A 26,755-nucleotide genomic window follows, 5' to 3' on the forward strand; every position below is an offset into this window, starting at 1 on the left:
GGCAGAGAAAGGACTAATAAAAGGGAATCTAAGATAATAAACAAAATAAATAAATAAAAACTGCCATCTTACTCATACATTTTTGCTTTAATAAATAAATAAATAAATGGGAAAATAAAACATAAATGAAGATGCAGAGGTACTTGAAATACCCACTGAAAATACCACTTTTTGTTCATTTTATGCACGTTATTGATCCCTGAGGGTAAAGTGGGTCAGCTGCAGTTTCTCAAATTCTCAAAAAAAGAAGAAAATTATAAGAAATAGTAAAAGAAACAAGGAATATAAAAATATGTGCCATAGAAATTAGTAAATAAATAAATAAATAAATAAATGCATTATGTATAACGTTGTTAAAAACAAATAAGTACATTAATCCTTTAAAATATTTCAACAATAAATAGAGACATAAGAAGCGGAGTCTGCCTGTAAATCCCTCACATCCACAGACACCGCTCGGTCCTACAGGTGGACATTATTGGAATGCTCGCCATTCTTTTATTTACCTCTACTTCAAAAAAAAAAAAATGTATGCAAATAAATAAAAAGCAAATTGAAGTGTGGTGTAGTTTTCTGGGGGAAACAGCGCTCGGTGTTTCCCCCCAGTAAAACAGAAAGTTTGCCCGCGCGGCTCGGCGGCTCGCACCGGAAGTGCTGGCGCTGTTGCTGCGGACGGTTTGATGCGGTCCGGAGCGCCGAGGAGCCGCGGGTCCGAACAGACACGAACCGGGACAAACCCCACCTGAGCGGCGAGGTCCGGGCTCTGCGGCCGGGCAGCAGAGTCTGCGCCTCACGGAAGAACAACCGGGAGGTTTTATAAATCGCTTTTTTTTCGCCCAGCGGGACTTTTCGTGTCTCGGTGAACTCCGCGGAGCCAGCCCGCAGTCAGGCGGTGTGTTTGGGGGCTGACGCACCAGCAGGCGGGGGGGGCGGCGCACACGGCTATGCTAGCTAGCCTCTTAGCATGCTGACGGCTTTACCCGCCAGTGCCCTTTAGACGCACTGAAAAAAGAAGAATCAGAAACATAAACTTTAAACTTTTCTGGGGTCTTGAAGCGTAAAGCAGCGGCCTGGCGCCCCGCCGCCCTCCGAAGGCGACCAGGAGAAACCCGGAGACAAACCGTCGGAGTTTCCTTCAAGTAAACAAGCGCCGCTCGGCTGTGGCAGGCAGCGTTAGCATGGCTAGCTGGTTAGCATGAGGCAGGCAGCGTTAGCAGCATGTAAACACACCCAAACTCACTCCACTCTCATTTTCATCTTCAGAAATATTATTAACACATATCGAAGGGAGACATTAGCATTTTTACGCCAAGTGGTAATGCACTTTTTAACTGGCAGCATCAAATAGAGGCGAGTGGACGTGCGGGCAGGGAGAGACTGGATCACAGCTTTCCTGAAAATATCGCTTGACGTGTTTTGTTTTGGTGGCTGGAGGTCCGGTGTGAGCCTGCCAGCGGGGCCGGGGAGCATGGAGGCAGGGATGCCTGCTGCCATCAGCCCAGCGCAGTTACATAACAGCAGGTCGGGACTGAAGCAGCTGAACGCCTCTTCAGCTCTGATGATGCCAGGAGACTTCTGACAGCTGCAACCTTCCCTGGACCACACACACACACACACACACACACACACACACACACACACACACACACACACACACACACACACACACACACACACACACGGCTGGGATCTGACTGCTGCACCCGGAAACAAACAGAGCAACAGAAGAGCAGAAAAACATTTGCATGAAAATGGATGCAAATCCGCTGATAAACGGTAAGTGAAACCACAGCTTGCTGAGGTGATGCTGTGTGTGTGTGTGTGTGTGTGTGTGTGTGTGTGTGTGTGTGTGTGTGTGTGTGTGTGTGTGTGTGTGTGCATGTGCATGCCGCTGGATTCACACTGTGTGTTCACACTGTTGAGCTGCAGCGGAGAGGCAACAGGTGTCTGGTGTGTTTTCTTGCCTGCTGCAGGCCTGCAGCCTCTGGCTCCCTGCAGCAGATCTGAGATCAGCCTGCTGTCCTCACACTGACCAGCGAGTCCACTGCACCTGACCCGATCTGATCCGATCCAATCTGATCTGATCTGTCCAGGTGAAGCTGCTCAGCTCCTGCAGTCAGTCTCTAAGTTCAGGTTTTCAGACTTGAGGTGACTCTGATATGAAGACCTTCATCCTTTGGTTTGGTTTCATTATGGAACTGCCCAGGTGTCACTACTGGCCAAATCACTTCAAAGTGCTTAGATTAAAGCATCATGTTCAAATAATCAATAATCACTCGCACATATTTTTGTTTGGTGAATCAACCCTTTGACACCTGAGACAGTTCACTGGGTTTCCTTAAATAGCATGCAGGGAGGAAAGGTGAGCACATTTGCAAAAAACAAACAAACAAACAAAAAACAAAGAGTCAAATAATTACAGGGGAATTTAAAAATGTAAGAAATGTGTCACAACAACAACAAAAAAGAAATCCAGAAAGTCATTAAAACAAATACCAGAAAAAGAGCACAATATATTTTTTAAAAAAATTATAATTATGAAAATGATATGTTTAAATATCAAATCAGTGCTCAACATCACATTTCTTGTGTTTCACAAGCATCTAAACTACAGTGAAATTTTCATGTCTAGTGAGTTAAGCCTCTGAGACCCGAGCAAATTCACTGGATTCCTTTAAAAAACATGTAGAGGAAAAGGGCCATGAGCAAATTAGTTTTTAAAAAAAATCACCACAACCTAAGTAAATAAAAAATAATCAAAAAATGAGCCCGCTGTGGCAAAAACATTCTAATAAAATAGAACTGGAAAAGTAAAAAAAAAAAAAATTATGGGAGTTCCTACTGTCATAAAATCCGTTGTAAAGACAAAACATGAGACGAGGAAACACTGATCATCAATCCTGTATGACTGATGATGTTGGAATATAAGAACGAGGAAGGCTAGAGCTCTTTTTTAAAAATGATTTTAGAACACATAAAAGGTAAGAGAACATGAAAACAAACAGAGAGAAAATAGAAATGTCCAACAATGAACAGCTCAGTGGAAAAGACATGATTGAAACACACACACAGACAGTGTAAAAGGAGTGGGGAGAAGTGTGAGGTTATTGATCCCAGCCCTTCTCCATCAGACAGAGACCCTGTCAGAAACAAACTGTCTTTGACTTTATTGGACGCTGGATAAACTGTTGACCTGAACATCGAAGTCAGAGTAATAAATACATCAATAAATCTGCATCACTCAACCTCAAAGTCAAGGTAATTAATAAACAAATCTGGAGCTCAGAGTCTGGCTTTAAAAATCTTTTCAGAGCGGTGTTTCTCCCTCCGAGTCGCTGCTTCCAGGTGAGCATCCTGATGCTTTAATGGAGGAAACAGTTTGTCTGCAGTGTGGAGCCTGACAGGAGGAATCACTTCACTGTGTTGTTTTGGACTTTTGCAGAACTAAATTAATTATTGTACAAGGTTGTTTCATGATTGTGTTGACAGCACTTAACCATTATTTTATTCACGTTTATTCACATGTAAAACATTGGTTATTTATTCATGTCGCCTTTGCATGAGGACCAAGTACTTTTTGTGAAACACTGCGATTCATTTTAATTCCTTCCTGTGAGCCGCCGGCCGCGATCAGAGCCAAGTTTGAAGATCGATCGGTTAAACTGACGGACCGGTCGACCTGCAGTTAGCAGCTGCTGGTTCTGACCGGGAGGCGGATCACATGTGATCAGCAGGGGATCCGTGACTCTGAGAAAGTGGCGTGCGGCATCCTGTGTGAACACGGTGTCAATCTGATGCCGATGTGTGTGACAGGAAGTTGTGGTGTGTGAACTTGTCGATGCAGGGAGAGAGAGTCAGCGGCTCCAGATTTGTGTTGAGGACACAGGAAGTGGAGAAACCACACAGGAAGCCACACTCTTCTTCTCTGGTGTAGTCCAGTCATTTTATGAAAAAACCTAGGACAAATTGCAAGAGGAAAAAACTCAACTGATTTTGTATCCTCAGTTTGTCCTGAGTGAGGGAAAAAAACAGATATTTAAACTGAATTAAAAGGTTACTAAATATATAGTAATATATGTATAGTAACCTTTTAATTCGAGGTTACTATATATATTGTAACCTTTTAATTCACTGTTTAAATGTCTCTTCTGGCATTTATTCCTTATATTCCTTATTAGCGCATATCAAATCAGATAATGTGTGATATGCATGTGTAAACAGAATAATTCAAAGAACTTGTAATTGACTTTTTTTCTTGTCTTTGTGTGTGTAATCAACTTGTGAATTTTTATAGTGATATCTGAAAGTAAAATGTTGACCCCCTTTCCCCTGTGTGTTAAAAACAGTGTTTTTTGGTAATATGTGGTCATAAAGAGGTGATTTTCAAAACTTTCCACCAATGGGATTTCTTGGGACTTTTTTCCCCTCACTCAGGACAAACTGAGGATACAAAATCAGTTGAGTTTGCTTCTCTTGCAGTTTGTCCTAGGTTGACCCCAATTTTGGCCTAAAATTACTGGACTAGTGGGGAAACGCTCACACTGCAGAGTCTGCTGTGAACGTACACTCACATTTCAAAGTGTGTATCTCCCTCCCTCCCTCCCTCCCGTGTGTGTGTGTGTGTGGGTGAGTGGGTGTTTTGAATTACACACTTCACCGTCAGCAGCAGAGGCTTGTGGGTAATAGGTGGTTAGTGTGCCCCAGTCTGTGCAGTTCAAGCAGCCAGGCTGCAGGGCGTCGCAGCCTGGGCACACCTGGAAGAACCTGTCCAGGTGTCATCAGGATGAAATGATGACGGACGAGTGTGTGTGGAGCGGAGAGGCTGCAGGGAACGTCGGGTTGCGGGTTTGAATCCTGAGAATCCTGCAGAAAAATCCTGATTCCTGAGAAGGAATATAGAAATAATGAAATCAAAATTCATGACAGTCTAACCAATAGATTGTGAGATATCAGGGTTGACATTTTGACCTGAAGGTGGCGCCAGAGGCCAGCGCGGACAGGGTTCACTGCCTGAGGAGCATATTAAGGTCGATGCTGCCCGAGCTTCAGAGTTGTGATTTGTAAAGGTTTGTAAGGACTGACATTTTTTCTGGTCGCTACAGTTACCTGATACTTCTGACCAGAGAACTTGAGCGCCAGACGAGTCACACGCAGGAACGGCTAAAGCTGATTGGACAGAGGACATTCAGAGCCGTACACACACACACACACACACACACACACACACACACACAAACACAACAGGAGGGTTAAAATCCTGGGCAGCAGAGAGGAGATAACACACTGCATCCATTCAGTCAGAGCTGTAAATTCAAAGCAGTGAGGTCATGGGCACACACACACACACACACACACACACACACACACACACACACACACACACACACACACACACACACACAGTCTCTTTTGCTCTTGGGCTTTTAATGAAAAGCAGATACGTGTTAACTGTGATGTTGTTATTCAGGTGTGTGTGTTGCTGGGTGAAGCTCTGTGACCAACCTGCCTGTTAAAATCTCTGAATACAATCAGACTCAGCATCGTGTGTGTGTGTGTGTGTTTGTGTGTGTGTGTGTGTGTGTGTGTGTGTGTGTGTGGCAGCTGAGGTTTACAGCCTGTCAGTCAGATTTACTACAACTCCCTCTGATTCACCAGGCTCAGGTCAGGTCAGGCTGTGGTGGTTAAAAAAAATTGAAAGTAAAACACGAGAAAGTCAGAGGCACATTTCCATCCCAGATGTGATCAGGTATGCATGGCACCTAGAAGCACCAATTCATAAAATATTATAAATCAAATATATAAAATATTACACCTGGACCTGCTCTCCTGGTCCTCCAACCTGCTTCTTTCTGTCGGGCCAGTTTCCAGCTGCTGAGGGCCCAGAGAATCCCTATGGGCCAGACAGGGCTAACCCAGCTCTGGGGCGGGGCTTACCTGGCTGTGGGCGGGGCTTACCTGACTGTGGGTGGGGAGACAGTGCAGCTGATAGTCCAGATGTCAGCGCAGCAGCTCGCTTTGTAGCAGAAACATAACAGAAAGGAAAGAAAAACGGAGAACAAGCAGCAGTCCTGGTCAGACGAAGACATCAGTCTAATAAGTTGCCTTCATTCATTCATTCATTTAAGTTCAGAAAATGTCATTTCTTCACCCTAACTCAGCATTTAAAATGAGGAAATGACATCAATTATGCCATACCACGATATTACAATATCTGAAATCTAGATCTAGTTTCATGTCACAGTATTGATAACATATTGATATATCTCCAAGTCCTACTTGAAGTGACGGCCAGCCTTAGGCCCCGCCCCCCAGCGGGACTGACCAGTACTGACTTGGTTCCTCTGTGTTTGTGACACTGGGGGGCAGCAGGGAGGTGAACCAGTGATCGGGGAAATAAAAACAATCTTAATTGATTATAATTTCAATAATGAATGAGCTGTCAGTCATTTTTCCAGTTAAAAGTCTTCCTTTCCTCTGTTCATATCTTTAATTAATACTTTTTTTTTGGCTGCTGGTCAGACTAAGGAAGACATTTGAGTACGTCACTTCCACTTCGGACTGATCACTTCCTTTTTTTTTTTTTTTGACTGATCACGTCAGAGTTTGGCTTTATTTATTTTTGTTATCACTTTATAGACTAAATGATTCATTGATTTAATCAACACAGTGGTCAACAGATTATTGAGAATAATCATTGGTGGTGAGCCACGTCAAATCTTTGATCTGAGTGAGTGAGAGTCCACCCTGCTGCAGTGTCCTTGAGCAAGTTGTTGAACCTCTCTCTCTCTCTCTCTCTCTCTCTCTCTCTCCCTCTCCCTCTTACTCTCCCCCCTCTCTTTCTCTGTGTCTCTTGCTCCCTCTCTCTCTCTCTCTCTCTCTCTCTCTCTCTCTGACTCCCCCCCCCCAATCCATCCATCTCCCTGGTTACCATTGATGAAAAGTCCCTCACCATGGCGATGGTTTCCAGGCTGCTTGATAGGTTCGTTGCGTAACAGGTCAGCCGATGGTAATGAGGCTAATTTGCATGCCTCACCCCCCCACCCCCCATGACAGGATATAAATTCTTATTTAATCGTTTGATCTGGACCTTCTCAGGGTGGATTCTGGTTGTTTTACTGCACAAAGTGTTGTGACTGTGACAAACTGTGGCTGTTTACTGTTGGATATCTGAATGAAATTGATCTTTTTCTGTTTATTGGCCCATATGTCTATTGAAATGTGAGTTTATATATTTATCCATCTGTGCATCTATCTGCTTATCTGTCATCTGTTTGTGTATATATACATGTGTGTGTGCGCGCGCACACGCGCGCGTGTGTGTGTTACATTAGTCCAGGGATTGTCAAAGTGAGGTTTGGGGACCACCGGGAGCCCTTGAGGGTCTTTCAAGGGGTCCAAAATGAGGAATAGTTTAAATGCAACTTTCATAAGCCTAGGCTTCTGCTGCCCTGCTGGCTCGGGGCAGTGTGTGTGTGTGTGTGTGTGTGTGTGTGTGTGTGTGTGTGTTACACTCTCCATGTTACAGTCTTCAGGGCACTCCGTTAGGGCTGGACAGTATATCAATATTAATATCGTGATATGAGACTAGCATGGCTGTAATGGTTCAACAAATACATTGAGTTTTTGAGACAGACAGATAGATAGATAGATAGATAGATTTACTTTATTGATCCCAAACTGGGAAATTATTATGTTACAGCAGCATCAATGGAAACATAAAAAGCACTCTGTACGATATAAAGCAGATACATTAAATAGAATAAATGTAAAAATATATACAGTAAAGACATTACAGTAAAAAAATAAACATCTAACAATATGAAATATACAAATGGTAAATATGAAATATGGTATATGAAATGTACAGATGGTTGCAATAGCTAAATCAATGAATGTGTATTAAAACTAAGATATAAATAATATAAATGATAAATAAGCAGTTATGGTGCTGAGTAGTGGAGGACCATTGTTTAAACAAAAACTAAACAGCAGAGTCAAGGTTCATTTTGATCATTTCCAGTTTTCTTTGTATAACATTTTTTCATTCAGAGATTCATTAACAACATGAAATCAACAAATATTCTTTCAGAGGCAAAAGTCAACACAATTTAATGTCAATGTCATTGTCAACTTCATTTATGTAGCACATTTAAAACAACCTCAGTTGACTGAAGTGCTGCACAGGCTCAACAAAACACGGCAAAACATGCAAACTATAAATAAACAGAAGTCATTCATCAAAGATAAATGAAAGAGTGGCAGCACAACAGAAGAATAGCTCAGCCTACACTACCAGTCAAAAGTTTGGACACACCTTCTCATTCAATGTCTTTTCTTTATTTTTACTACTTTCTACATTGTAGGTACATACTGAAGACATCAAATATATGAAGCAAGATATATGGAATTATGTAGCAAAGAAAAAAATGTTAAATAACTTTAAATATGTTTTATATTTTAGATTCCTCAAATTAGCCACCCTTTGCTTTGTTGACAGCGCTGCAAACCCTTGGCATTCTCTCAATGAGCTTCATGATGTAGTCACCTGAAATGGTTTTCACTTCACAGGTGTGCCTTATCAGGGTTAATTAGTGGAATTTCTTGCTTTATCAATGGGGTTGGGACCATCAGTTGTGTTGTGCAGAAGTCAGGTTACTACACAGCCGACAGCCCTATTGGACAACTGTTAAAATTCATATTATGGCAAGAACCAATCAGCTAAGTAAAGAGAAACGAGTGGCCATCATTACTTTAAGAAATGAAGGTCAGTCAGTCCGGAAAATTGCAAAAACTTTAAATGTGTCCCCAAGTGGAGTCACAAAAACCATCAAGCGCTACAACGAAACTGGCACACATGAGGACCAACCCAGGAAAGGAAGACCAAGAGTCACCTCTGCTTCTGAGGACAAGTTCATCCGAGTCACCAGCCTCAGAAATCGCAAGTTAACAGCAGCTCAGATCAGAGACCAGATAAATGCCACACAGAGTTCTAGCAGCAGACCCATCTCTAGAACAACTGTTAAGAGGAGACTGCACGAATCAGGCCTTCATGGTCAAATAGCTGCTAGGAAACCACTGCTAAGGAGAGGCAACAAGCAGAAGAGATTTGTTTGGGCCAAGAAACACAAGGAATGGACATTAGACCAGTGGAAATCTGTACTTTGGTCTGATGAGTCCAAATTTGAGATCTTTGGTTCCAACCGCCGTGTCTTTGAGAGACGCAGAAAAGGTGAACGGATGGATTCCACATGCCTGGTTCCCACCGTGAAGCATGGAGGAGGAGGTGTGATGGTGTGGGGGTGTTTTGCTGGTGACACTGTTGGATTTATTCAAAATTGAAGGCACACTGAACCAGCATGGCTACCACAGCATCCTGCAGCGACATGCCATCCCATCCGGTTTGCGTTTAGTTGGACCATCATTTATTTTCAACAGGACAATGAGCCCAAACACACCTCCAGGCTGTGTAAGGGCTATTTGACCAAGAAGGAGAGTGATGGAGTGCTGCGGCAGATGACCTGGCCTCCACAGTCACCGGACCTGAACCCAATCCAGATGGTTTGGGGTGAGCTGGACCGCAGAGTGAAGGCAAAGGGGCCAACAAGTGCTAAACACCTCTGGGAACTCCTTCAAGACTGTTGGAAAACCATTTCAGGTGACTACCTCTTGAAGCTCATCAGAGAATGCCAAGAGTGTGCAAAGCAGTAATCAGAGCAAAGGGTGGCTATTTTGAAGAAACTAGAATATAAAACATGTTTTCAGTTATTTCACCTTTTTTTGTTAAGTACATAACTCCATATGTGTTCATTCATAGTTTTGATTCCTTCAGTTAGAATCTACAATGTAAATAGTCATGAAAATAAAGAAAAACATTGAATGAGAAGGTGTGTCCAAACTTTTGACTGGTAGTATATTGAAAGCCAAATAGAAGAGGTGGGTTTTCAGTAAAGACTTTTTAGGGTCTGAGCAGCTCTCACATTAAAAGCCAAGTTATTCCATAACCTGGGGGTTTTGCACTTTGGTCTGGGAACGTCAGGAGTAACTGGCTGGATGATCCAGTTTCTCTGGCAGGAGCCTGGAGATGGAACAGATCACATAAATAAGTTAAAACCTTAAAAACAAACAGTAAAATCTTAAAATCAATCCTGAACCTCACAGGAAGCCAGTGGAGGGAAATCAAAACTGAGGTTATGTGATCTCGCTTTTTTTTTTAAAACAAAAAATGATGCCTATGAAATTTACAACATAAAAATACTTTCAGTGTATTCATATATTCATCAGTGTGGGTGTATGGTGGTTGTATGTGTGTGTAGTACTGCCCTTTTCATCTCCCAGCTCAAAACATAATGAACCCTCTCAGTCAGGTACCTCAGTCGCCCCAGAGGCGCAAATATCAGCGGCGAGAGCTTTGTAGGGCTCACTGTGCACTCAGCGCTTCATGGTTTTACTGTTTGGTTTTACACCCCTGCAGATTAGATATCATCTGGGTGTTTGGATATCGGAATATTTTGATATGGCATAAGCGTAAATGTCCTTTCCTGGTTTTAAAGGCTGCTTTACAGTAAGGTGATGTTATTTTCTGAACTTATCGTTCTAGCTGTTTTTATTTATTTATTGTATTATTTATTGTTTTTATTTATTAGTTGCCTTTACCCACTTAGTAAATATAATAATATTGACATAACTGATTTATATTTTTGAAAGATTTGTTTGTGTAAGTATTTTGATGCAGCACCAGTAGTCGTCCCCACAATGTCGTCACAGTCTCGATATTGAGGTATTGGTAGAAAAATTGTGATACTTGATTTTTTTCCATATCGCCCCGCCCTTCAGTCCTACAGGTTACACCTGAGATCATTTTACCTGCCGGCTGAACACCTGAGCACTGACTGCCTCTCTCTCTCTCTCTCTCTCTCTCTCTCTCTCTCTCTCTCTCTCTCTCTCTCTCTCTCTCTCTCTCTCTCTCTCAGCCATGGACCCGTCCATCACGCTGTGGCAGTTCCTGCTCCACCTGCTGGAGGACGAGCGCCAGCGTCACCTGATCTCCTGGACGGGCGAGGACGGCGAGTTCAAGCTGCTGGACGCCGAGGAGGTGGCGAGGCTGTGGGGGCTCCGCAAGAACAAGCACAACATGAACTACGACAAGCTGAGCCGCGCGCTCAGATACTACTACGACAAGGTACTACTGCAAATACTACTGCGACAAGGTACTACTGCAAATACTACTACGACAAGGTACTACTGCAAATACTACTGCGACATGGTACTACTGCAAATACTACTGCGACAAGGTACTACTGCAAATACTACTACGACAAGGTACTACTGCAAATACTACTGCGACAAGGTACTACTGCAAATACTACTACGACAAGGTACTACTGCAAATACTACTGCGACATGGTACTACTGCAAATACTACTGCGACAAGGTACTACTGCAAATACTGCTACGACAAGGTACTACTGCACATACTACTGCGACATGGTACTACTGCAAATACTACTGCGACAAGGTACTACTGCAAATATTACTGCGACAAGGTACTACTGCAAATACTACTGCGACAAGGTACTACTGCAAATACTACTGCGACAAGGTACTACTGCAAATACCACTGCGACAAGGTACTACTGCAAATACTGCTATGACAAGGTACTACTGCAAATACCACTGCGACAAGGTACTACTGCAAATACCGCTATGACAAGGTACTACTGCAAATACTACTATGACAACGTACTACTGCAAATAGTACTACGATAAGGTACTACTGCAAATACTACTGCGACAAGGTACTACTGCAAATAGTACTACGACAAGGTACTACTGCAAATACTACTGCGACAAGGTACCACTGCAAATACTGCTATGACAAGGTACTACTGCAAATACTACTGCGACAAGGTACTACTGCAAATACTGCTATGACAAGGTACTACTGCAAATACTACTGCGACAAGGTACTACTGCAAATACTGCTATGACAAGGTACTACTGCAAATACTACTACGACAAGGTACTACTGCAAATACTACTACGATAAGGTACTACTGCAAATAGTACTACAACAAGGTACTACTGCAAATACTACTGCGACAAGGTACTACTGCAAATAGTACTATGACAAGGTACTACTGCAAATACTACTGCGACAAGGTACTACTGCAAATACTACTGCGACAACGTACCACTGCAAATACTGCTATGACAAGGTACTACTGCAAATACTGCTGTGACAAGGTACTACTGCAAATACTGCTATGACAAGGTACTACTGCAAATATTACTACGATATGGTACTTCTGCAAATACTGCTACGACAAGGTACTACTGCAAATACTACTGCGACAAGGTATTACTGCAAATACTGCTATGACAAGGTACTACTACAAATACTACTGCTAATACTACGACAAGCTGAGCCGTGCATTCAGATACTGCTATGACAAGGTACTACTGCAAATACTACTGTTAACACTATGACAAGCTGTGCCAGCTGCACAGATAGTACTACTACAAGGTACTGCTACTGCTAATACTACTTCAACACGGTCCTGCCCAGTTTACCTAATTTCCCCTTGGGGATCAATAAAGTATTTCTGATTCAGATTCTGATACTACTACTGCAAAAATAACTGCTAATACTACTATGACAATGCTGCTGCTGTAAATACTGCTGCTGTAAATACTGCTGCCAGTACTACGCCACGCCTGATTGGCCGATAGTACTGGGACAAAGTACTACTGTAGCTCATACTGCTCCCTGCTAGCATGAGGTGCTGCTGCTGATGAAGTGTTGTGCTCCTCTGCAGAACATCATAAAGAAGGTGAGCGGGCAGAAGTTCGTCTATAAGTTCGTCAGTCATCCCGACTCCTCGCTGTCAGAGGGGCTGCGTAACGGGGAGGAGGGGCAGAGGCGGGACATAGCCGACCCCAACAGCCAATCCAAAGGCCTGGGGGGCGTGGTCACAACCTGTCCATCAAAGGGCTTACCGCAGGTACAGTTTTCCTCCTATCCTCCTCCTAATCCTAATTAATGTCCTGTACAAACACAATATTAACAATGTTAATATAAAAATGCCTTAGGATTGATTGATTGATTGATTGATTGATTGATTAGCAGCGGTCGTCGCCCAGCTGCTCACAGAAAAGTTCCCGTAACGACTACATGAAGTCCGGCCTCTACTCCACCTTCACCATCCAATCACTGCAGGCCACGCCCAGCCCACGGCCAATCAAAACAGAACTGCTGCTGACACAAGAGCCCGCCCCCAAAGTCGACAGGACACCCAGAGAGGTACAGTTAGTGTGTGTGTGTGTGTGTGTGTGTGTGTGTGTGTGTGTGTGTGTGTGTGTGTGTGTGACAGACAGGAGAGTTTGGCCCCTGCTGCTCTGATGATGTAGGAACTGTTTTGTTTTGCAGCTCAGTAATCAGATTACTCTCTGATCTGATCTGTGAGTTGCCATGGAAACAGAAAGCTGGTCTCCATTTTCAGGTTAAGAGAAAGCTGGTTAGCACAGGTAGATTTCTACCGGAGAAACCTGATCACTGTTGCCATGGTGACCACAGTAAACACACACTGTACAACGCTCAGAGAGGACTTTGGACTCTAAATAAACCTGAACCTGAACTTGGAGGCGTTCTGTGACAGGGGGCAATCAAAATGACAATTCACATATTGTAGTTGATTGAAACCTGCATTAATTAGCATTTTTTAAAACTGAATTTTCAAAAAGCGCTTAAAAAAAAAGTGCAACGTTTTGGATGAAAGCCCAGTTAGTGTTACCTCTGATGAAAATGGAAGGAAAGGTAAAACATGTCTGCCATGTCCACTTCCATCCTCTGGAGGCACTGGGTGGAGGTTGGCCAGCCGTTGCCGTGGTAACAGTCTGGCCGAAGGTCGGGATGTGGGTAGACCCCATTACTGGGGAGTGCATGTATCCTGGGGTTTCTGAATAATCTGAGTAAACACGCTTCCTCACAATAACCTGGTTTCATGTCGGCATGGAAACGTAGTGACTGAGGACTCAAAGCAGCAGAGTTTGCAGCTCTCTTATTGGCTGTTCCCTGAAGCAGTGCGCTGTGGGGCTTGTAGTCACCTTCTCTCCGGAAGTTGTTCTGAACACAGCTTTTCAACCCAACTCACACTTTACCGTCTGCTCGTCTCCTTTTCTTTCTTTCTTGTTTTCTCTCCTCTTCTCCTCTCAGGTGTGTGTGTTGTCAGACTCCAAGTCCTGTCAGCCAGTAGGCGGCGCTGTGGATTCAGCTCTGCAGGTGATCGTCACTCAGCCGTCTCCCTGCCCGACCCCAGCCCTCAGCCCTCAGATACCAGCCATCACCGCCAGCCAATCACAGGTGAGTGTCAGGAACGTGATGGCTCTGTCCTCCATGCGTTCTGCACCGTGCGTCTGTTCAGTTTGATCAGCTCTGTGCTGCTGCTCAGTCCACAGATAATAACACTCTCAGCTGTGAAAGGCCAAACTTCAAATTATATAATCTGTTCCAAACTGGTGTATGTGTTAGAAACAAAGTGTGTGTGAACGGTAAAACTGCACACTGAGGTGCAGGCTGAAAACAAGCCCCGCCCTCGGGGGATGATGATGCTGGTAGGAACGTTTTGACACGTCTGCCAGCTCCACCAGCTCCACCAGCTCCATCAGCTCCACCAGCTCCACCAGCTCCACCAGCTCCACCAGCTCCATCAGCTCCATCAGCTCCACCAGCTCCATCAGCTCCACCAGCTCCATCAGCTCCACCAGCTCCACCAGCTCCACCAGCTCCATCAGCTCCATCAGCTCCACCAGCTCCACCAGCTCCACCAGCTCCACCAGCTCCACCAGCTCCATCAGCTCCATCAGCTCCACCAGCTCCATCAGCTCCACCAGCTCCACCAGCTCCCATGACGAAGGCCTTTGTCTCAAGAAAGGAGCAGAAAAAAGTTGATTTGGCATCAGGATACAGATCAAGGCTCTGGAGCCGCGACTGAAATATTTCACATTAGGGATCATCTGGTATTGATTTTTTCTGTCCAGTACAAATCCAGTGAAAAGGAAAATTCAGATGATAACCATATTATGGTTTAGATGGATGACATTGATAAATTGCTCTTTTTGGGAAGCTTTAATTGTACTTACAGTAACAGAACAAATTGTCGTTAACTCAGGTAACCATCTATTACTGGACTTGGCTATTCAACTAGCAAGATGCACGATGCTTTCTATCCTCCCCTGCACCGAAAGGACTGAGCCCTAATTTCGTTGCATTATTATACGTATATGATTGTGCAATGACAATAAAAATCTATCTATCTATCTATCTATCTTACCTTCACCTCACCTGTCTCTCCTCTGCTGTGTGTGGCTAAGCCCCGCCCACGGGGCAGACACAAGAATATTGCACATTAACCCCCTGAACCCCAAACCCGCGGGCGTGATAGAAAGACATGTATTTTTTAAAAAATCGCCAAAATTCAACCGTTTATCATAGCTGGAAGCTTTAAAAACCTATTTTTTCGTCGGAATTTGAATTTTCCGACGGTCCCTGAATGCAACATGTCCGACTTCGGTTTAGCGGTAGAAATAAGGACGAAACTAAGGCTAAAAAAGCGATTTTCATTCGAATAATTTTATTATACATGCTTCATTCAACAATTCGCCAAAAAATAGTCGTTTACTCAATCCAGATCATTCAAAAAACAGAAGATTCTGCGGTCTTCAGCGGATTTGAGACATCTTGATTGATTCAGGTGAGCCCAACAGTCGTGTGACAAAAATTCACTGAATTTCAGTGTGTTGGCAACAGTAGTAACATGGAAGGGGGCAAGGCAGTAAAAACGCCTAAGCTTATACAGGTTGGAAAAATGTTAATATTTCAGGAAATACATCATGTGAAGCCCTACTTTTTTTTTCCTGGATCAGTGACACTTGTGGGCACCTGAAAAAATGTTCTGTACATTTATTCCAGTTTTTCTCGATTTTTGTAAAATAAATTATCCAAAAAAATCAGTTTGCCCTTTTTATTTTTTTATTATTTATGGCACTATAACTCTTTCATACTGTGTGAAAGACATTTTTGAATGACTCCAGGTGAGAGCCACAGCTGTGCTGTTTCCATAGAGGTGCAGCAGAAAAACAAGCCCACAGTGAGCCAAAATGTGAGGGGAGCAGAAAACGCCCCAAAACTGCTTGGGGTTCAGAGGGTTAATTAAGTAAATATCATAAATAAAATGTTTTGTTTCTGTCAGGATGTAAAGTATGTAAAACTAAAGTCAGATGTTTCTCAGATGTTTCAAACTAACCGACTGTTTTCTCTCCTCCAGAAGCCTCCTGCTCCTCCTGCTCCTCCTGCTCCTCCTGCTGCTGCTCCTCTCAGCGAGCCTCCTCAGATCTATCTCACCAGCATGACTGACCCCTCCTCCCTCACCCCCCTCATCCCCCTCGGCCCGCCCGGGGGGGCGGTGGGTCCCATCGGGCCCCCCCATGTCCCGCTGGGCACTCAGGGGCCCCAGCAAGACGAGTGCACTGGGATCAGCACCCCCCCGACCTTCCCCCCTCACCCCCACCCTGCTCCTCAGCCCCACCCTCCTCCTCACGCTCCTCAACCCCACCCTCACCCGTCTCACCCGTCTCACCCCGCTCACCCGTCTCACCCCACGCCCACGTCTGTGTTCGTCATCATCAACCCGCCTCCCTCCCAGCAGGCTGCCATGGCAACGCCACCTCCCTCGGCTGCTCCTCCTCCTCCTGTGGTGATCAAGGAGGAGAACCTGCCGTCAGAGGAGGAGCTGCTGGAGATGGTGACGCTGGAACACAAACAGGTGGAGGAGGTGAGAAATAATCACCAGTCAGTGTTTAGGTCCAGGTGTGTGCTCAGGTGTGTGCTCAGGTGTGTGCTCAGGTGTGTGTTCAGGTGTGTGCTCAGGTGTGTGTTCAGGTGTGTGCTCAGGTGTGTGTTCAGGTGTGTGCTCAGGTGTGTGTTCAGGTGTGTGCTCAGGTGTGTGCTCAGGTGTGATCGGCGTGTCTCTCCCCTGCAGCTTCCTGCTCTCAGAGAGTCAGAGCCTGAACCCCCCCTCTCCGTGGAGAGCCCCCCTCCCTGCATGGAGCCCGAGGTCGAAGGTCAGCAGCCTGCAGGAGAAGAGGGAGGGGAGGGGGAGAGCAAGGCCTCGCTTCCAGGTAACACACACACACACACACACACACACACATAGAGAGGATGTATGTGTTTAGAGGGGAATACAGTAGAGAGTAATGCCCTGTTTGCATGGTGTCGGCTTTATGGTTTATTCCAGTTTCTCAGCAGGAAGTGAGGAGCACATGAGCCTCAGTGAGCCAAAGCTAAAAATATCAAGCAAGTTGTGTTTGATATATTTACTCCCCGTATGCTGAGTTTTCTGCTAGAACTGCTAAAACTAGAAAGTTGTGTGATGATGAAGTCACAAATTGGCAAGAAAAAACTGGCAAATTGTCCTCCTCCTGTGGGATCCAGTCTGAAGGAAATCCTGCAGGTCTGAGTCCAGAACCCCAACCTCCTCCTCAGCATCTGGACTCTGAAGAGACGTTGCTGTGACTTGGGCCGATTCAGAAGAAAACAATCTGCTGATTCTGGGTCAGATCAGCAGGATCTCCTTGTTCCTGAATCCCATGTCAGAGTAGAATCTGCTGAGGGGATCAGCTGCAGGCCTGAGACACGGCCAGCAGGGGGCAGCACAGGTGGAGCCTCGGCCAGCAGGGGGCAGCACAGGTGGAGCCGCACACAGAGAGGAGGAGACAAAAAAAATATTTTTTTTTGTTTTGTTTTGTTTTTATTTTGTAAATTTGTGAAAGAATTCACGACTCTTTCTCATAAATTTGTGACTTTTTTCGCAAAAATGTATGACTCAGAAATTTTTTTAATATCATCCCCCCCACCTGGCTCCATGTTTCTTTGGCCAGTAAGTGGCTCTAATAGGCTGTCTTTCTGGCACATGTGTTGGCCGGACAGTAAAAGCATCATGACGTCAGGGGTTCGTACTTAAGTTCTACATCAGGTAGATTTAAATCCAGCTACATCCAGTCTAATCTGGATTGAGATGTAACCTCTGAGATTTTGGGGGTAAAGTCCCTCCAGCAGGAGCCATGTGAGCGGAGAAATGTGAACAGCATCACACACACACACACGTGTCTTCCTGCAGACGCCGCCATCCCCCCTGTGACATCATCGTCAGCTGTGACCCCGGTGACCTCTGCCCCGGAAACAGTTCCTCCCAAACCCAAGAAGCCGCGGGGCCTGGAGCTGCCCTCCTCCCCCTCCCTGCCCCCCGGCCTGTCGCTGGACAAGGTCAGAGGGCGGCTCCGCATGCTTTAGGGTTCTGTTGTGTATTTTTTTGTTATGTATTTGTAGTTTATAAAAGATGAACAGTTTATATTTTTGGCCTGTATTCATTTGAAGTAAACTTGAAAATTGCAATGTTAAAATTTGTACCGATAACAAGTGTGTGTAGTGTGAGTTGTATCTCAGCCTGACAACATGCTGTGTGTGTGTGTGTGTGTGTGTGTGTGTGTGTGTGTGCAGGTTAATGCTGCTGTGAACAGTTTACTGGCTCCTGGATCTGCTACCAACACACTGACACCAACCGTCATCACCTCCCATGCCCTGGTAACACTGACCCTGAGGCTGTGTGTGTGTGTGTGTGTGTGTGAGAGAGAGAGAGACAGTCAGAGACTGTCTTATATTAATTAACTGTATACTGATTAAATGTTTATTTGTATGAATACTGAAATGTGTAAAATGTGTATTGTAATTGTATTATCAGTGTCGAGTGTTCATGCCAGAACAGAACTGAGAGGAACTGCACAGGCAGGAAGACGAGGTTGTTATGAAGGAGAGATGTGAAGGATGAGAAGATGTGTGGTTTTGACTTCTCTTCTCTTCTCTTCTCTTCTTTTCTTTTCTCTCCTCTGTCCTCCTCTCTCTCTCTCTCTCTCTCTCTCTCTCTCTCTCTCTCTCTCTCTCTCTCTCTCTCTCTCTCTCTCTCTCTCTCTCTCTCTCTCTCTCTCTCTCTCTCTCTCTCTCTCTCTCTCTCTCTCTCTCTCTCTCTCTCTCCAGACTCCGGTCTTGCTGACTCCCAGTCCTCTTCCCTCCACCATTCACTTCTGGAGCACCCTGAGCCCCATCGCTCCTCGCTCTCCAGCCAAGCTCTCCTTCCAGGTAACAGAGACCGCTGCTGAGCAAGCTGCATGTCAACAACAACATGTTAATAACAATATGTTAATAACAACATGTTAACAGCATTAATAACAACATTAACAACAACATGTTAATGTCTGCATGTTAACAACAACATGTTAGTGTCTGCATGTCAACAACAACATGTTAGTGTCTGCATGTCAACAACAACATGTTAACAGCATTAATAACAACATTAACAACATGTTAGTGTCTGCATGTTAACAACAACATGTTAATAACAATATGTTAATAACATGTCAACAACAACATGTTAACAGCATTAATAACAACATTAACAACAACATGTTAGTGTCTGCATGTTAACAACAACATGTTAATGTCTGCATGTTAATAACAACATGTTAATAACAACATGTTAATAACAACATGTTAATGTCTACATGTTAACAACAACATGTTAATGTCTGCATGTTAATAACAACATGTTAATAACAACATGTCAACAACAACATGTTAACAGCATTAATAACAACATGTTAACAACAACATGTTAATGTCTACATGTTAATGTCTACATGTTAACAACAACATGTTAACAACAACATGTTAATGTCTGCAGTTTAATAACATGTTAACATTAACAACAACATGTTAGTGTCTGCATGTTAATAGCAACATGTTAATAACAACATGTTAATGTCTGCATGTTAACAACATGTTAACAACAACATGTTAGTGTCTGCAGTTTAATAACAACATGTTAATAACAACATGTTAACAACAACATGTTAATGTCTGCATGTTAACAACAACATGTTAGTGTCTGCAGTTTAATAACAACATGTTAATAGCAACATGTTAATAGCAACATGTTAATAGCAACATGTTAATAACAACATGTTAATAACAACATGTTAATGTCTACATGTTAATAACAACATGTTAATAACAACATGTTAATAACAATATGTTAATGTCTACATGTTAATAACAACATGTTAATAACAACATGTTAATAACAACATGTTAGTGTCTGCATGTTAATAACAACATGTTAATAACAACATGTTAATGTCTACATGTTAATAACAACATGTTAATAGCAACATGTTAATAACAACATGTTAATAGCAACATGTTAACAGCAGCTGTGCGGTGCAGGGTTTGGCTGCTTGCTGGTGAAGCAGCTCCAGGCTGCGCGGCGTCAGGCTGCTGGTTTCCCAGCATGCTGCAGTCGCTCGGTCGGCTCGGGGTCTCACTTCTCCTCCATGTTGCTTCAGTGTGTCGGTCTGGAGGGGGCGGAGTCATGTGACCACACGCTACATTATGTTTTAAAGGGGCATTATGTGAACACACAGTGGAGAAAGTATAGAATTAAAAAAAAATAAATCAGTTATCAACATGGACACGATGACATCGGTCAGAGGCTCTGAATGTTGGTGTTTACTCTCTCACATTTTCATTGTTCTTTTCTCAGTTCTAAAACTCAAACAGCTGTATGGCGGATTTAATTTGAAAAAAAAAAAAAAAAGATGTCGCAGCCTTCAGTACGGAGACCAGGCACACACACACACACACACACACACACACACACAGGTTCAGTTGGCTGTGATCAGACTGCAGGTGCGCTGATGGAGTCACAGCTCCACAACACAGTGTTAGAACGGCTTAACTGACCAATCAGCATCAAGTATCCAACACGCCGGGAAGCAGCTTCATCACCTGAAAAATAATAATAAGGATGTGCAGTTCAAATTTTAAAATCTAAATCTGTTCTGCTTTCTAAACCAGTCAGTGATGTGAAGTGTGTGTGTGTGTGTGTGTGTGTGTGTGTGTGTGTGTGTGTGTGTGTGGGGTGCAGCAAAATACCATCATGGGCCTTTAAAAGATGAACAATCTGTTCCACACACACACTGCGCCCTGCATGTACCTGTACAGGTTCCAGCTCTCTCTGTCTCTCTCTCTCACACACACACACACACACACACACACACACACACACACACACAGCCAGTGTCTCTGTGGTGTCCTGGCTTGGTGTGTGTGTGTCCATCTGTCAGCCGCTCGGATCTGAGGTAATTCTAACCTGAGTGTGTGTTCACTCTCACCTACTGCAGTGTGTTCATTCAGCCTGAACACACACACACACACACACACACACACACACACACACACACACACACACACACACCACTGTGCCTCTGCAGCTCTGTAAAGCAGCGCTGACCCTGGTGTGGTGTCGGCTTCTACATTATAATTCTGTATTTTTCATTAGTTATAGTTTCAGTCTGCAGACTGGGTCCTCTGGTCCCAGTTCAGTCTGCAGACTGGGTCCTCTGGTCCCAGTTCAGTCTGCAGACCGGGTCCTCTGGTCCCAGTTCAGTCTGCAGACCGGGTCCTCTGGTCCCAGTTCAGTCTGCAGACCGGGTCCTCTGGTCCCAGTTCAGTCAGCTGTTTTATTCTAATCTGGCTGCTGTTTCTCAGATTAGCTCTTCACTTTGTGAAGGCAGAGACTCCCAGTCTCACACACACACACACACACTCACACACACACTCTGACTGCACTGCAGCTTGTAGCAACACAATAAGGTTTCATTTAGTTTCAGTTTTTTTCTAACACCAGCTTTAATTTCAGTAAAGTAAAATATTTGTTCACATGTAGATTCAGTTTTTAGCTCAGTTTTAGTGAACTGTCATGACCTCATAACCACAGTGAGGAACATCTGAGCGACCCGTGTCATACCACATGGACATGAACTGTGTGTGTGTGTGTGTGTGTGTGTGTGTGTGTGTGTGTGTGTGTGTGTGTGTATGTGCGTGTGTGTGCGTGTGTGTGCGTGTGTGTGCGTGTGTGTGCGTGTGTGTGCGTGTGTGCGCGTGTGTGCGCAGCCTGACACACATTACCGTTGCAGAAAATACAAAAAATACTTTAACAACAGGCAGATAATTCATCTGACTTACAGCAGATTATACAAAAACATAATGGAGAGAGAGAGCAGCTGTGTGTGTGTGTGTGTGTGTGTGTGTGTGTGTGTGTGTGTGTGTGTGTGTGTGTGTGTGTGTGTGTGTGTGTGTGTGTGTGTGTGTGGTATAGAAATACAGGATTAGAGAGCTGCTTTAATGTTTCTTTCATCAGATCTGTGACTGCATGTCTGACCTGTGTGGATCAGACAGACACAGCAGGGAGATCCAGCTGTACTTTCTAACAACAACAACAACAATAATGATGATAACGATAACCAAATATAATAATCACTTATTTGTATGCACTGTTCAAAACAGCAGCCAAGTGCTTTCCAGACAATAAAACAATAATAAATCCAGTTAATCAATAAATGATCAAGTTCACAGTATGGCTGCAGTTCAGTGATAAAGCTCAAACGTGACACTTCGCTGTTGTAAATAAAGTTCTACAAAGACACTTTTTCCTGGGAAATTAAAATTATAAAGTGAATCATATTTGCAGTTGCATCATCTGAAAAGTTAATCTGAATTTTTCAAACGTAATCTGCTTCATGTCTGAGGTGATCTGCTGCTCTGTTTGGAAAAAATAAAACCAGATTGAAAAAAAGTCAGTTTCACACATCACACACATCAGCAGGAGGCATGAGAGAACGACAGATCTGACCTGAGAATTAGCAAAAAGATATTTAAAAAAACCCTCAACATTCTGATGAGAAATCGCTCCCTGCAGCTTTATAATGATCATATTGTCAGGTCACTGACGCTGGATCAGATTTCTTCCTTAAATTATTCCTCATCTTCTTGCTTTTAAAGTTCCTCCTCCTCCCTCCAGTCTGTCTGAAGCCAAATCACTTCAAAATTAATTTATTAACTTGCTTTCTTTCCTCCCATTTAATTTTGAGTTGTTTTTTCTATAATTTTTCTATAATTCCATGTTTTTTTCCTTCCCTTGGTAAAGCGTTTGTTATTTTTGTTTTGTGTCTTCCTCTGTGCTGCTGCTGCCTCTCCGTAATCAATAAAGTTTCATCCAAACCAACATGGAGTCAGTGGACATGCGGCGCTGTGTGTCGCCCTCTGCTGGTCACAGATCAGACAACAACAACAACAACAACAACCACAGCAGTTTTATTTACCAGATTGACAGACCTGAAGCTGTACAGGGTCACACGTTAGGACGTGAAAAAAATCTTCCTGAATCTGTTTGTGCTTTAAAACTAAAAACTGAAACCGACGCTGGAGGCTTGAACTGAGCAGATCAATGAGAAAATAGGACAGCAATTTTCAAACTTTATTTATTTAGTTATTTATTGATTGATTTATTATTTTTAAAGATTTTGGGGGAGTATTTTTTATTATTTATCTTGCAGGCCCTGGGGGACAATTTTAAATGTCTTCATAATATAAATGTAGCCTCCACACGCCATCCCAGCACTGCACAGGTGTCAGCTGTCTGTACTGACATTTTCCCTCTGACACCATAAACCCAACAAACGAGACGAGCAGGAACTTGGACCTTCTTTATGAAACCAGTGCACCTGTCTGCCTGCTGGAGTCTGAATTTGATCATAATGTTTATTACCTTCATGCTCTTTTATTTTGAAGTCGGTTCTGACACAGTAATATTCAGCACATGGTGAGGTGTTTGTCGCAGCTCTGCAGCCTCACGCAGGACCGACGCGTCACAAAAAACAAAAGGAGAGCGGAGACGCTCGTATGGTGAAAGTGTCGGGCTGACCTTTCTGAAGAGGTCACAGGACACAGTGACAGCATGACATCCACTGGAGTTAATCCACATGGTCCTCTGTGTAAACCAGACAGCTTCAGAGCTGCTGGAAGGTGGATTTTTTTCACTTTGACACAGTTAGGCTAACGACTCCCATAGACTTCAAGTCTTTATGCTAAGCTAACAGGAAATGCTAGTGGATGTACAGAGGAGAAAATGGTGTCCAACATCTTGTCTCTCTCTTTCTTTCTCTCTCTCCAGTTCCCCACTAACGGCAGTAACCAGATCCACATCCCGGCGCTGAGCGTTGACGGTCTCTCCACCCCGGTGGTTCTGTCCCCCGGGCCCCAGAAGCCCTGAGCTCCCTGCCCCGCCCGCAGAGCTCCGTTCTGGGCTTGGCCTCGCCGCAGGCTCCCTGCCCTCCTGGAGGGCCGGACAGAGTGTGACTGAAACTCTCCGCTGAACCCGGCAGAAATGTTTTTGGGGGGGTCGGGCCGTCCTGACCGCTGAGCTGTCAGACTGGAGGACGTGGGGCGGAGCTTTCAATGGTAAACTTTTCAAGGTGCCGTGCTTATCGGTGCCAGCGGTGGAGGAATGGAACCGCCTGCAGCTAATCTGACTCCGGGACCGTCGGTCGGATCTGGGACGGGAGCCGCTCCGAACCCTTTACCTTCGTCTGTCCAAAAAACCCGACAACAGCTCACAGTTTACGTTTATATACTGAGCTTTAGCTTTTTAGTCAACCTGCAACCGGAGAAACTTCCAGAGAGCAAGTGGAGGTTTGGACGCCACGACCCGTCTGATCAGATGGAGCGAGGAGCTCGGCTTTCACACGAGCCACAGATGTAAATCCAGATGTTTTATCACTGAACTGGGAGGACGTCCTGACCGGATGTTCGGCTCGCTCTTAGCTCAGAAAGTGTCAGCTTGCGTCGTCTTGTCTTAAAGCTAACAAAGCTTCCTGTTCAGCAGTGACTCGAGGCAGCCGTCGCCTTCAGGCTTAAACTCGGGAAGCTTCCTTTTAACGTTCTTTTTGTCTCATTTTCCTGCCAACAACAAAAACGTCTTGATAAAATTATTAATGGACTGAAGTTCTTGCTTCGAGAAAAAGTTTTCCAGAACTAACATGAGTTTACCAAATAAAATATTGAATATTTTAAATTTTTATGCGTAAACTATCAGTAGTGAATGGTTGAACTGTATTTTATCCCAGTCAGACTGTTCGCTCGCTGCTGGGTGGCGTTAGCACGAGCCCTGCAGTCTGATGTGAGAAATGAAGCAGCTGCAGAACAAAAACCACAACAAGCACAAAGCAAGCAGCAGCTTTTAATATCATTTATCTGAAGCAGATGATCAGACAGAAATGTTAGTGGATTATTTTATGATCAGGCAGGGACCATGTGATCATGATATATGGGTGGCAATTCGATATGTATTGCAATTCTGAAGTATTGCGATTCAATATTACAGTTTATTGTGATTTGTGTTTGTTTGTGTGATTCTCCTAGAGGTCACTAGAGGTCATTCCAGTGTGACAAAAGTCTCTGGCTGCAGTGAAATGGCTGCTGTGGGGGCCAACATCATCACACAGGAATCAAATGTGGCTCATTGAATCCACAAGAGTCTCAGCTTTCCAGTCAAAGCAACTGATGCAGCTCCAAGACTGTTTAGGCCCCAGTCTGCACACACACACCATTTTACAACAGGCCACAAGAACACATGTGGACTGCAGGCTTTGGGGCCCAAACTGCATGGGATTAGCAGAAGGTGGGCGTGTCTGCAGAGGGGAGAGAACCCATTTTCATTCACACAGCTGGAGGTCAGAGGTCAAGGGACCCACTGGAAACAGACATGACAGTTTAACCCTCGACAAAATTTAGCTGAACTCTGCAGAGCGGACGTGGCGTGACGCGCTCGGTAGCAACAGATTCCTTAGGTCTCGTTTCATGTGAGCAATAAGAAAAAAATCCCCAAAAATAGAGTTGCAATACTTCAGTAAATCTGTTTTTCTCCACCCTTATTTTATGATCTCATGACGTTTTTAGCACAAGAACCTCAACCCAAACAGCAGAAGGAACCTCATGAGGAAGCTTCCCGGGCGGCTCAGCTCGTCTTTGTGTCTCGTCCTTTGTTTTTCTTTCGTCATTTCTGCTCTATCTGCTGCTGACAGAGAGAGAGAGAGAGAGAGAGAGACAGACAGAGAGAGAGACAGAGGGAGAGAGAGAGACAGGGCAGAGAGGGGACGACCTGCAGCAAAGGTCCTGGGCTGGGATTCAAACCCAGGATGTTACATGATTTTCAGCTTCAACATCTGATCATTTGACAGCAGAGGCAAGCTCCGCCCACACGGACCTGCTGTCTCATGAATATTCATGACGGAGGAGGCTCATTATAATAATCAGAAGCCGGGGCTGAGCTCAGGTCTTCCCCTGCGGCGTCTGGATGGAGAGCAGCTTCCCTGCGTTCGCTCTCCTGTCCTGGCGTTTCCCTCGTTCCGTAAACGACATTGCGTATCCCACAATGCACTGCTCTGCCGGCCACTGAATCTTAACAGAACGAAACGCCGATGGAAACTGTACAGATCTTGTAAATGTGAGCTGATCTGGTGACTCACTCTCAGTTCTGTTTTTAAATCTGCCGGCGTGGCGGCGGCGGCGGCGGCGTCCGACCATCAGAGGCTGACACGGTCTGAGCTGCAGTTTGATTCGGTTTCACGTGACGGTGAAACGTCTCTCCGTCGCCTCTAAACGTTCAGCACTTCCTGTAAAAAGCTGCAGGGCTGCTCCCTCACGCCGAGCTAACGGCTACGTGCTAACGAGCCGAGCCGCTCGCCGGCGTTCAGAAAAACTTTGAACCTTCATGCTTTTTAAACGTTATTTATTTTCTATTTGTTGTCG

The 26,755-nt window shown here is 44.4% G+C and overlaps 1 protein-coding gene across 2 annotated transcripts; it reads left to right on the plus strand.

Moving 5' to 3' along the window:
• The first annotated feature begins 627 nt into the window (after positions 1 to 627).
• Positions 628 to 25,429, plus strand: elk1 (ETS transcription factor ELK1). Of its 2 annotated transcripts, none has more exons than XM_030055402.1 (11): positions 628 to 1,776; positions 10,971 to 11,179; positions 12,816 to 13,001; positions 13,124 to 13,300; positions 14,213 to 14,359; positions 16,323 to 16,829; positions 17,037 to 17,175; positions 18,174 to 18,319; positions 18,554 to 18,637; positions 19,088 to 19,189; positions 24,120 to 25,429. In XM_030055402.1, the coding sequence occupies exons 1-11, from the start codon at positions 1,746 to 1,748 to the stop codon at positions 24,216 to 24,218; spliced, it is 1,827 nt and encodes a 608-aa protein (XP_029911262.1). In that variant the 5' UTR covers positions 628 to 1,745; the 3' UTR covers positions 24,219 to 25,429. The 2 variants fall into 2 exon arrangements, with proteins under 2 accessions (XP_029911262.1, XP_029911263.1); XM_030055403.1 differs by having other exon boundaries at positions 629 to 1,776; positions 13,127 to 13,300.
• Positions 25,430 to 26,755: the final 1,326 nt, after the last annotated feature.

Source organism: Myripristis murdjan, chromosome 7, assembly GCF_902150065.1.
Source record: "Myripristis murdjan chromosome 7, fMyrMur1.1, whole genome shotgun sequence".
Classification (NCBI taxonomy): domain Eukaryota; kingdom Metazoa; phylum Chordata; class Actinopteri; order Holocentriformes; family Holocentridae; genus Myripristis; species Myripristis murdjan.